At 38.7% G+C, this 13625-nt stretch overlaps 1 protein-coding gene across 1 annotated transcript in view; it reads left to right on the forward strand.

The window, feature by feature from the left end:
* LOC128125737 (vomeronasal type-2 receptor 116-like) overlaps positions 1-13625 on the forward strand; it is a 54560-nt gene that overhangs the window by 8051 nt on the left and 32884 nt on the right. Inside the window, exons 2-3 of the mRNA XM_052763388.1 lie at positions 12098-12389; positions 12733-13542. Coding sequence (XP_052619348.1) covers positions 12098-12389; positions 12733-13542 — 1102 coding nt within the window. The remainder of the gene's footprint in view (positions 1-12097; positions 12390-12732; positions 13543-13625) is intronic.

Raw genomic sequence — 13625 nt, forward strand, 5'->3', positions numbered from 1 at the left:
TGTGGGGATTTTTTCCAAATAATTATTTTGTTTAGAGAGCTACCATTGTAAACATTTCCATCCTTTACCACAGTTTGCACAAAATGGAAAGGCATTAATAATGAGGATCATTAAAGGTGAAAGTAAAAAGGTGTTGGAGAAGTGTGGTCTACATTGTTGAAATGCTGGAACTTGGTCAAGCAACAATACTTTGCCATGGGTTCCATGCCAATGATCATGTGCTATTTTTCTGTTTATATGGTTCATTATATTTATCAGCTAATGTTTGTTGAACCATTTCTGAATCAAGTTTACTTGATCATGGTGAATGATCTTTTTGACATATACCTGAATTCTTTTTGCAAATATTTTATTGAAACTATGCGCCTCAATATTCGTAAGGGAAATGGTCTGTAATTCTCTTTCCTATTGGGTCCTTACATTGTTAATCACACCAATTAAATATAAAGCTACTACCACAGTTTAAAGCCAAATTTGAAGCAAGATTTAATACCCAGGTGGAAGGGCTCTGGCCAGGTCCATACCCATGTTCCTGGAAAATGGACCAGAATAAAGTATGGCAAGGGCTTCAGAATGAAAACCCATAATACATTTCATTTCCCAACAGGTCCAACTATAGGTAAACATATATCCTGACTATTTCTTGCCTATGTACCTCCCACCCACATGTGATCAAGCACATCCAGAGTTTATGGGTCAAAGAAACTTATTTAGGGGAGTGAAAATAAGAGGCTTGTAATCTTCCATAAAAAACAGCCTCTAGCATTTCAGGAATTATCTGCGCTTGGGCAAGGGGCTTGAAGATCAGAGGCACTTTTTGTTTAGTGTATCTCTAAAGCATAGTAAATAAAACTTAAAATGTAACTTTAGCTCTCACATTTCTGCTTGAGTTGTTTCTTGAGTCAAATCCTTGACTCTGTGATGGGTACCTGTCTATATTGTGATCTAGTAACCATCAGCTTAATGGTACCCAAACAGGAATTATCATTTAGTTAAAATATCACTGATGCAAGAGCAAATGGCAATCAGCAGAAGCAGAATGGCCAAAGGGCCTTGTGATGGCTGACAGAGAATGGGGACCAGTTATTTACTTCATCTCAGGTCCCCTTTTTAAAAATGATTTTATTTTAGCAAACTCAGGTTATTTCTAATGATCTCTGAGTAGTTTGTATAGAAACAATGATTTTCTCTTAAAGCTATATAATAACCTCTCTGTTTTAAGTAGAGCATGTTGGGTGCCCTATCATAACCCTACACAACTATTGAAACTAATGAATCCTCCTATTGACAGATCTGAGTCTACTTGGTTCTAACATATACCCTTTCTGTACACCAATGGGCACTATAGGTAGCTATTTTGTCCTTTATGCCAGGGAGTTTTCTTTTGATCTAACATTACAGCCTTTTGGGGCACAAGGGTTGATGTATTCTTTCTTGTAACTACTTCCTGCTGAAACTAGGACATTGTCATCAAGGCCCAGGAAGGCTGAAATGCTACTCAAAGCAAAGAGAGAATTCAAGCAATGGAGCATTTATCAGAAATATCAGCTTTTCTGACCCATCTGGAACAGGGAGCATTCACATCAGCTGGATTGGACCACATCAGATTTCAGCAAGTCCAGGGCTTGCAGTCATTTGGAGCAGGTTGCAGTCAGCATCTGATGTTTGGATGTATCTATCACCCAAGTGGAAATCTGTTGGAACACATATAGACTAGAGACAGAAGTTAAAATTTAGGAAATTAAAGGAAAATCTTATATTTGGAATTTTCTGGGCAATTAATCCTAGTAGTTGGAAAATGGGAGGCACCCCAGGACTAGGAGAGAGAGGGAGAAAAAGAGAGAGATTCCATCTTTGTGAATAGACAGGTAGGGAAAGTTAGACTTTGTTTATCTGGGGTTCCTTTGAACTGTGAAAGGTGTATGTAAGTCTTATCACTCCCCATATTCTCTGAAGCTTACATGATGTTTTCTTAGTTTACCAAAAGCCATACCAGTTTTAGACATATTAGCATTAACAATCTGTACTGAAATCCATATTGTAGAAAAAGCATGTATACCAATCTGTACTGAAATCCACTGTAGGCATATGGCTGTCTCTCAATTGACAATTCACCAATAACCACTCAGAGGCTTAATACTACTTACAAATGCTCAGCCCATAATTCAGTCTTATTAGTAACTAGTTCTTACACTTAAATTAACCCATAATTCTTAGCTCTGTTTAGCCAAATGGCTTGATACGTTTTCTCAGTATGACATTCTCATCTTGCCTCCTCTATTTGGCTGGTGACTCTTGACTCTACTCTTCTCCTTCCCAGCATTCTCAGTTTGGCCACCTCACTTATACTTCCTGCCTGGCTACTGGCATTTCAATATTTTATTAAACCAATTCAAATGACAAAACTTTCAGTGTACTAGAGGTTTATTCCACAGCAATCCACATTGTAGAAAAAGCTGGTAACTGGTGTCTGTAAAGCAGCTGGAGCAGACTCACACATTTGACTTCTAGCAAGAGCTATAAATTTGGGATAAAAAGCATGAACACTTATGCTCTGTCCAGAGAGCCAGATACAGATTGGAAAAAAAATGTCATTAGCCCAATAAAAAGCACCTTTAAGTTTATACTTACAAGACATCAAAAAGAAATCTAAAATCTTTTTTTTGGTTGCATATGTGTCTGCTTGAGTGACTTTATTATCAATTGCTGATGAATTACAGCTTTCATGGGATCATCCAAACAGACTGTCTTACTCTATGACTCTTTTTTTCTTGGCATATAGGTCCTTTGCTTATTTAGTTAGAGTTACCACAAGGTATTATATATCATTTGTGGCTAATGTAAAGGGTGATGTATCTCTGATTTCCTTCTCAGCCTGTTTGTCAGTTGTATATAGGAGGGTTACTGATTTTTTTAGTTAATCTTGTATCCTGCTACATTGCTGAAGGTGTTTATAATCTGTATGAGTTCCTTAGTCAAATTTTTGGGTCACTTATGTATACTATCATGTCATCTGCAAAAAGTGAAACCTTGACTTCTTCCTTTCCAATTTGTATCCCCTTAATCTCCTTATGTTGTCTTATTACTTTGGCTAGAACTTCAAGTACTATATTGAATAAGTATGGGGAAAGTGGACAGCCTTGTCTTGTTCCTGATTTTGGTGGAATTGCTTTGTGTTTTTCTCCATTTACTTTGATGTTGGCTGTTTTCTTGCTGTAAATTGCCTTTACTATGTTTAGGTATGTTCCCTGTATTCCTGATCGCTCCAAGACCTTTATCATGAAGGGGTGTTGGATTTTGTCAAATGCCTTTTCAGCATCTAATGAGATGGTCATGTGGTTTTTTTTTTCTTTCAGTTTGTTTATATGGTGTATTACATTGACAGACTTTCGTATGTTGAACCACTCTTACATGCCTGGGATGAAGCCCACTTCATCATGATGAATAATTGTTTTGATGTGTTCTTGGAGTCTGTTTGCCAGTATTTTTGAATATTTTTGCATCAATGTTCATGAGGGAGATTGGTCTGTAGTTCTCTTTCTTTGTTGAATCTTTGTGTGGCTTGGGAATCAGGGTAATTGTAGCCTCATAGAAGAAGTTTGGTAATGTTCCTTCTGTTTCAAATAGTGACATAACTGGATGTCAACATGTAGATGGCTACAAATAGATCCATATCTGTCACCATGCACAATACTTAAGTCCAACTGGATCAAAGACCTCAACATAAATCCAGTTACTCTGAACCTGCCAGTTCTGCAGCCACTCAGACCCAAATAAACACCCACATAGGCTAATACACCATTTGTAGCTGAAGTTTTTCTGTGTCCCACTCGGTCTGCAGCTGCTCATACTGAAGAAAACACACACAGGCTTATATTAATTAAAACTTCATGGCAATTAGCTCAGGCTTGCCATTGACTAGCTCTTATATTTAAACTCAGCCAATTTCTGCTAATCTGTATGTTGCCACGTGTTCTGTGGCTTTACCTGTGTGCCATTACATGCTGCTCCCTGGACAGCAGGCTGGCATCTCCTCATCTTGAAATCTAAAATCTTTAGCTTGGAACTGAACAATAAGTAGTCTCTGTGCTCTGTCAGCTTATCGGAACTTCAATGACCAATGTTCAAACTGTGAACTTTTGAAATTTTAGTCTAACAAAAGCCTAAAAGGAGAAAGAAATCTGAAACCTTTTGCATTTTACCATAACTTAAATCATGTACTTATACCCTTACATCTTGCATTTAAATCTTAAATCACTTTCTGTAACCCTCAGAACTTATTTAAGCTTTCAGATCCTCAGACCTTCATGCACCTTAGAACATTTTCTTAGACCATCCAAACTTGCATAGACTTTAACATTTTTTCTTTCCATCTAATTATTTATCAGAGACACAATAGTTATTACTTAGATCAGTCATTGCAAATCGTGTTACTTTATTAGAAAGTTCCATCTGAAACCTGTTTATCTTTTAATATGAAGCCTGTTAGTATGGCAAATATATCTGTCTTTTCTCTACAAGTTAACTAACAGCTTTAGAAAAAGCAAAGCTTGATTTTTGCATATGAAATTAACTAACATGATGGCTGTAGACTTTGGAAAGTACTGGCTTGCCTGCTACTGCAAAGCTGACAAAGCTGTAGTTAGCCTACCTGGCAATATCATCCGAGATCTGAGAAGAATAAATTATAGCAGGAAGTGTAATCCAAATGGCCCATGTATCACTTAAAATAACAGAGACAAGTCCATTAACTAGATTGTTATGTCAGGCTCCTGTGATCTCCATGACATTGGTGGCAGAGGTAGCAGGACAGAATCAGTCTTTGGCTGCCAGGTCCAGCAGGTGAGAGGTTTTCTTGTGGAGGCAAGATATGGGGAATGCTAATTACTTTGTCCAGGTATGGTGAGACAATCAACTCTTTAGTTTCCTACATGCCCACAGTTTGCCTGGGTACTGGCAGCAGATGCTGCTTTGGTGCAGTCTTTCCCAGTGCTTAACATTACCACAATCCAGGTGGAGACATATTGGTGTCCTGTCATTTTCTTTAGAGACCTCAGAGTAACTGCCAGGATCTGGGAGTCTCTGTCATAGTAAACCTTTTCCATTAAACTACCCTAATTTTCATCAGAGAGCCTTCATCCAGCAAGTGATGGAAGTAGACACAGAGATCCACAGAGATCCATAGCCAAGCACTGGGTCAAGCCCTGGGAGTCCAGTTGTAGATAGGGAGGAGGGATTTTATGAGCAAGTGGGTCAAGATAATGATGGAGAAACCCACAGAGACAGCTGACCTGAGCTAGTGGAACCTCATAGACTCTGGACTGACAGCTAGGGACCCTGCATGGGACTTACTGAGGCCCTCTGCATGTGATTGACAGTCTATAGCTTGGTCTATTTGTTGGGCCCCTAGCAGTGGGTTTAGGACCTTCCTCTGGCACTTGAGCTGGCTGTTTGGAACCTATTTCCCATGCTGCCTCATCTTGATATGCCATGTTTTGTGGACTCCCATGGGAGGCATGATTGTTTCTAAATGAAGGAGTGGATGGGAGGTGGAGGGAGGAATTGGAAAGAGAGGAGAGAATGGAAATTGGTATAAAAACATTTTAAATTCCATAGTCAACAGATCTCTGGCAAATATAAGGACCATAATCTATTAAGTAAATCTGAGCTAAACAAAACCAGGCTTAACCTTGAAAACATATCTAATATGACTACAAGTTTGATTATTATAGATAATTAACTACAAATCTGTATTTCTTAACTATACATTACATTTTTAAATGAGCTGCACAGGTATAATACCCAAAACAATATAGTATAACAAAAATAACCTTGAATTTGTATCAATATACAAAAATCTATACCAATGGGAAATATTTGAGACTAGTAGTTGTTCGTTTAGTTTAAAAGTAGATTCAATAATCTGTCCTTTCCTATACCCCCACTTTCTTAGAAAAAGATCCCTGAATCTAATCTCCTTTGTTTATTTTCCTCCCAGACCATGACCAATAACATCTTATAACCAAACCCCCTAAACAATGACAAACATCCACCAAATGTCCAAAAACCAGCCACCCTACCTCTTGGTAATGTGGGCTTCATGTTTTCTAGACTGCTTCCAGTTATCTGGGGGTGACAGCATCTCTAGGCAACCCTTAAATAATTAGACTAATGATCAAATCCTGGGAGAGTTAATCATAACAAAACTCTTATGAGGACTCTGTAACCAGCAAGATGGGTACCAAATATAGACACATTTTTCTTAATTATACTTACAGTTTATAATAAGTTATTAGCTTTCATAAAACTAGGACACGTGGGGTAGGAAATGAGGTAGCCTAGAGGCTAGCATTGCCCTTGACAAGTTAATAACACCACAGCCATGTGTTCATTGAAGGGCCATACGTTTTTCTTTTGCCAGAATTAAGGAGAATGACTCCCTTTATATAAAGTAGAAAATTTCCTCAAACCCCTGAGGGAACGGAGGCTTTTGTCTAAATGCCTGAATTTGGGGAAAGGAATTTATAACTTTATTTCTGTTAAGTTTGAGCTTTAAAAAATAGCATTTTCTGAAACTGAAGCTCTTTTTAGTATCAAAATAAAATTCTTAACGCATAGACAGAGTCCACAGTGAGGGAGAAATTTCCTGGTCCTTTTAAAGTACACCATTACAGAATACAACACTTTATTTTATGACTCAGTTTATCAAAAATAACTTAAGCTTAACAAAGTTAGAAAAAACAAGGAAGCTAGACATATATTCTTAAGCATAAATAGACCTTACGCAAGAAAGACATTCTCTGAGCCAGTGGTTCAACTTTCCCAATACTTTAACCAATCAATACAGTTGCCCAAGTTGTGGTGACTCCTCAACTACAAAATCCTTCCTGTTACTATTTCACAAATGCAATTTTGTCAGCATAATGACTCATAGGCTGAGAAGCTGCTCCAAGCACTTTGCCAGACTGCTTAGGTCATTGTTTTGGTGCATCATAAGATAAAAATATCACAGTTTCTGGTGGTTAGAATTTGATACTCCTACCTTTGGCCTTAATTTTAACATTTTATTTATTTTAAGTTCAAATATTACTGATATAAATTTTTACAAACTTAAAATATGCCATAGCCTTACAAATTTAAATATTTTTAAATCTGTTCCTTAAAAAATGTCCATTTTTAATTTAAATTTTTTGTAAAACTCTTGAATTTCTTCTTAAAAAAAGTTTGAAACCTTTCAATTGTGTGTTCCCACAACATCAGAAATAAAGTACCCTTTTTACCTCAAGAATGTGAAAACAGGGCATAACCACAATCTGCATAAAGCCAAATCCTACTCCAATAGGGTGAATATTCTATAACTCAATACCTGAGATTCACTCACAATTCTTTGAGTTTTCCCTCTTTGGTCCCATCCTCATCAACATATACATAACCTGCCTTCTAGATCTCTGTCTACTCCATTTCATTGCGTTTGTTGATTCTGGTGAATGTCACTTGGCATCAGCATTTCCAAAACTGCTTAGGTACACCATTGCAACTGGGCTCTCTTTAAGAACTCTAACCCTGCCTAATATTTGCAAAATTATTTTCCCATGATCCCCTCATGTATTTAAAACCATCACCTGCATGACTCATAAACTGTAAAGTTTCCAGAGCAAGGTACATTCTTGCATATGAAAACATGGAGGTGCAGTTTTAATACCTTATTAAACAAACATTATTTTTAAATCCTATCTTTCATAAACCTTGTTTTCAAGATAGGACAAGAATTATCATACAAAAATTCACTCTATTCCAAAATATCTCGGAGACTTGTTGGCTCCTTGATAGGCTCATACCACATAGTCACCTTTAATCAAGATAGCAGGGAATTGCCGGGCGGTGGTGGCACACGCCTTTAATCCCAGCACTCGGGAGGCAGAGGCAGGCGGATCTCTGTGAGTTCGAGGCCAGCCTGGGCTACAGAGCGAGATCCAGGAAAGGCGCAAAGCTACACAGAGAAACCTTGTCTCGAAAAACAAAAAAAAAAAAAAAAAAAAAAAGATAGCAGGGAAGTAAAATAACATCTGTCTTCCTAATCCCATCAAAGACAACTGACAATCATGTGGCTGCCCAAAGATGGTGAACTCACATGACATTTGCCCTCTCCAACCACAGCACAGATGGCTGCTAGACACTTGGCTGCCCAAAGATGGTGAAGTCACATGACATTTGCCCTCTCCAACCACAGCAGAGATCGCTGCTACACACTTGGCTGCCCAAAGATTGTGAAGTTGCATGATATCTACTCTCTCCAACACTAGCCAAGATGGCTGCCAGACACAAGACTGACCAATGAAGGTGCAACCACCTGAAATCCACCTCCAACACTACCAAAGATGGCAATCTGCCTTGAAGCGGCCAAACTATGGGAGTAATCTAAGATGGAATCATGCCCAAGTTTCCTTTAAAATTACCCATGCATAGATTTTTTTAACTATCAACTCCCAGTGTCACTAGTTTTAAGTTTTTTCCAGATTTTACAAATGTTTAACCATAACCAACAAAATAAACTTACAAATCTCGATGTACATAAAGTTCACACAAACCCAGTCAATTTTTTTTTGCTATTCTGCTTTTTTTTCTTTTCCCTGTCACTGTGACAAGCAGACTGACATAGGACATAGATGAAACTTTTAAATATGCTTGGGTCTAGAGAAGGTAGAGCTATAAACCAGCTCTAGAGCCAACTTTCAAATAAAACAGAATAGCACAAAACAATTTTAATGTTATCTACACCAAAAAAGTCCTGAATCCAGTGGTCAGAGGACTCAGAGACAAATTCTGAGCCCCAGCCATAAAAATAGCCATGACAGCAGTGGTGACTGGTTGCTGTTGGCAGCACAGAAAAAAAAACTATCAAATCTATTTCTATCTCAGCTTTATACTGACAATAAAACTTATAGACACACCAGAAAACACAGACAAAACTTTCCAACAACACATGAAGACACAACTCCTGAGAGAAATAGCTAAACTTTCCAACAAAACTTACAGACACACCAGAAAACAGAGAGACAAAACTTTCCAAAGAGACAAACAAAACTCTCCCCAGGAACTAAAACTTTCCAACCAGAGCCAGAACCAGAACCATATGGGCAGGTGGCATCTAGCTACATGCCCTGGATGGGAGAATATTGGAGTATTGGGGTATGGGGTATTGGGGTCCCATTGAATCCCTTCCATGTCCCAGATAGGGTTCCCACAAAACAGGACCAAACTATGATTCACCAGGAGGCATCCATGGATGTTTGCTGCTTTTCTCAGCATAGCAGTTCACATTGATAATCTGCAAATGGAAGGCAGCCTTGGAGCCTTAGAACATCTCAAGGCACATGCCTCCTGAAGCAGCCCCTTTAGCCCGGAGTTCTGGAGTGAAAGTCCAGCTTTAAAATTTGGGTGGGTAGTCTGAATCTAGCTGGTAGCCTCCAGAAAATGTTAACCCCACCGATAGAGAATAAGAGCATGACTTATGCCAAATTAGAAGCAAGCTTTAATTAAATGCTATCCAGGTAGATGGGCTTTGGCCAGGTCCATACCCAGGTTCCTGGAAAATAACCCAAAATCAAGTATGGCAAGGGTTTCAGAAGGAAAACCCGTACTTCCATGCATTTCCCATCAGGTCCAATCAGGGCTAAGTACATATCAGGATTATTTCTTATCTATGTACCTCCCACCCACGTGTGATCAAGAATATCCAGTGTTGCTGGGACAAACAAACTTGTTTAGGGGAGTGAAAATGTGTGGCTTGTTTTTTCCCATAGACAATAGCCCCAGCTCAATTTCTAGGACTTTCCATTCAGGTTTGTCCTCTCTCTTGTGCCCATACCCATAACATCTATGCAACTGCACACACACACACACACACACACACACACACACACACACACACACATGCACAAAAAGGCACACAACACATGCAAGCACTCTTGATACACACAAATCCCTTATATACCCAGAAAGATTTAAAAAAAAATAGTTTAGAAAAGACAAGTTGAGGAGATTATTTGAATATATTTGATGTTATTCTATAAAATATTATCTTAGAAAATGGGTGGCTAAAACAAGACTACTGTCTTTGGGGCTGGAGAGATGAAGTGGTTAAAAGACTTTCTGCCATCAGAACACTGGGTTTCAATTCGCTGTTTCTATAAGGCAGCTCACATTTCCAGGAGCCCAGCATCCTCTTCTGTCTTTCACTAACATAGCATATATGTGGTGTACATCACTCATGCAGTCAAAAAAAATTGACATATTAAATAAATCTTAAATCTGAAAGAAATATAGGGTTTTCATAATTGAAGTGGCTGAAAGACCATCCAACCAAAAGGAGATTTAATAACTCTAAGGGCCTGTTTCCTGATTTAGAGTAGAATTTTATTACTTCAAGTAATACATGGAAGACAAATAAAGTAAGCTCCTTGGAGCATTTTATTGAGATCGTTGGTGCTGGAGAGAGGGTTCAGAAAACCCAGGTTCAGTTGTCAGCATCCTTGAGACAGCTTACAACCATTTCTAGCTCCAGTTTCAAGGAATATACATTGTTTTTGCCTGCTGCTAGCAGGTATGTACATGTTACAGAGGCATACATGTCGATAAAACTCCTGTATATGTAAAACAAACAAAAATAAATTCATGAAAATAAAACAATAATGGGTATTATACCAAAAGCTCTTACTTAGTCTACATTATGTAGAATGCCTATTCTAATTCCAGGTATTCATGGGAATATACTAAAACATGATTTAGAAACACAGGCAATTTTGCATGAGAGATTTGTCTTTATTATTTTTTTTAAAAAATTATTCTTCTATCATATATTATGTCCTGACTGCAGTCATCTCCTCTCCTCCAGTCCCACCTCCTGTCTCCCTCCTTCTACTCCTCCTCTGTTTTCCTTCAGAAAAGAGCAGGTCTCCTGAGGATATTAACCAAAAATGGCATATCAAATTACAGTAAGACTAGGCACATTGTTTCTACTAAGTCTGGACAAGGCAACCTAGTAAGAGGAAAAGGGGCCCCCAACATAGGCAAAAGAGTCAGGCAGCCTGCTTCCACTGTTTGGAGTCTGACAAGAAGATTAAGCTATGAAACCATAACATACAAGAAGAGGACCTAGGTCAGACTCATGCAGGCTTCATGATTGTCAGGCCAGGTTAGTTGATTTTGGGGTTTTTGTTGTGTGTGGTGTCTTTGATCCCCTCATTCCTACAATCCTTCTTCCCTCTCTTCTGCAGGATTTCTCAAGCCCTGCTTCATGTTTGACTGTGGGTGTCTGCATTTGTTTCCATCGCTTGCTGGATAAAGCATATCTGATGACAACTGGGCTAGACACCACTCTATGAGTACAGAAGAATATCTTTAGGATCATTGCATTGACTTTTTTGACAGTCTTGTCTGGTTCTGTCCTACGTCTCTGGGCTATACAGCCTCTAGGTCCTGCCACTCCAGGCAGTATATTGGTTCTCTTTCATGTTATGGGTCACAACTGGACCAGCCATTGGTTGGTCATTCCCACAATTTCTGTGCCACATTTACCACAGCACATCTTGTAGGTAGGACAAATTGTAGGCTGAAGGTTTTGTAGTTGGATTGGTACCTTTGTCAGTCCAATGGAGGCTCAGACTCTATATCTCACTTACTACGTGTTTTAGCTTGGGTCAAACTCACAAATTTTGGGGGTCTCCATTGCACTTGGTTTCTACCTTGCACTCCAAATGCCTCCCAATTCCAGTTTTCTCTCCCAGTATTCTCTTCATCCATCTTCGTTTCACCTGATTCCTCCTGTTTCTGTCCCCACCCACCCCCAGTCAACCCATAATATCTATTTTATTTTCACTTCCCAGAGAGATTTATCGATTCCCCTGAGCTCTCCTTGTTATTTGGTCCTTCTGGGTCATGGATTGTTACATGATTATTCTTTACTTTACACTAATGTCCACATGTAAGTGAGTACATCCTAGAAACACAGACATTTAAACTAGAAAAACAATTGCATTAAATCCACACATGTGTGATATATGTATTCCTCCTGTATTTTTTTATGCCATCTATTCAGGTATAATTTTAAGAACTACCAGTTTGTTCTGGCCCTGATTTTTGCCATTGAGGAGATCAACAGGAACCCCCATCTTTTACCCAACACATCTCTAGGATTTGATTTTCGTAATGTACCATATGCTGAAAGGGACATACTTGAGAATGCCTTTATTTGGATAACAGGTCTAAAAGACTACATTGTTAATTACAACTGTAGAAAGAAGAGCAAGTCAGCTGCTGTACTTACAGGAACAACATTGGCAGCATCTGCACAAGTTGGGACACTGTTGCAACTCTACAAAACACCACAGGTGAGGGAGGGTGTTGTGTGGAACAGGGATCTTCGCATGCCTTGTAAACATTTCAGAAATCTCAAAGGTAAAGGAAAGACACTCATAGCATTCAGCTACCAAGGTACCCATTGATATATACATATTTTTATTGCTCAGAATGGAAAGGAAAGTGTGGTCCAGACAAGGAGGCTTATCAAAGCTGTTAACTTGTCAGTAATTTTCTAGAAACCTTACTCAGAGATATGCCACTAAAGCAGAATGCATCCATCTTCACACTGATCATCCCATCTGTTACCTCAGGACTGAGATAGTTTCTATTCCAGCATTCTTCCTATTGTGTCCAATTCTGTTTTCTCTTCAGCTTACTTTTGGACCTTTTGATCCTATCTTGGGTGACCGAAGACAGTTTTCCTCTCTCTACCAGATGGCCCCAAAGGACACATCTATATCACTTGCTGTTCTTGCTTTGATGCTTCATTTCAAGTGGTCCTGGGTTGGTCTGATTCTCCCAGATGACCATAAAGGGACTCATTTTGTGTCAGAATTGAGAGGAGAATTGGAGAGTAATAGAGTCTGCATAGCTTTTGTGGAAATGATTCCAGGCACCTGGACTTCATTTTCCAATAAATTCTGGAAAAATCTGGGGAAGATCCAAAATTCATCAGCAAATGTGATAATCATTTATGGAGATACTTATTCTCTACAAGGTTTAATGAGAAACATTGGGCAACTGTTAATGACAGGGAAAGTGTGGGTCTTGAATGCTCAGTGGGATTATACCAACCATGCTGATTATTTCCTTCTAGACTCATTCCATGGCAGTTTTATTTTTTCACACCACCTTGAGGAGAGTTTTGAGTTTACAAATTTTATCAGAATAGTTAATCCTTACAAATACCCAAAAGACAATTACCTTCCTAAGCTATGGTTTTTGTTCTTTAAATGTGCATTTTCTGAGCTTGATTGTCATCTTTTGGAGAACTGCCATCCCAATGCTTCCATGGATTTATTGCCTAGACACATTTTTGACATTGTAATGAGTGAAGAGAGCTACAATATATACAATGCTGTGTATTCTGTGGCCCATAGTCTTCATAAGATGAGTCTTCAGCAAGCAGAAATACAACAATACACAAGTAGGAAACAACAAATGGAATTTTTCCCCTGGCAGGTAACATCACTTCCATTGTTTTAGAGATTCTCAGATATGTTGTCAATAGCCACAGGGGATTTTGTCTGCCTATAAATTGATGC

This window comes from Peromyscus californicus, unplaced genomic scaffold, assembly GCF_007827085.1.
Source record: "Peromyscus californicus insignis strain IS unplaced genomic scaffold, ASM782708v3 Scaffold_4__1_contigs__length_199733344, whole genome shotgun sequence".
NCBI classification, from domain to species: domain Eukaryota; kingdom Metazoa; phylum Chordata; class Mammalia; order Rodentia; family Cricetidae; genus Peromyscus; species Peromyscus californicus.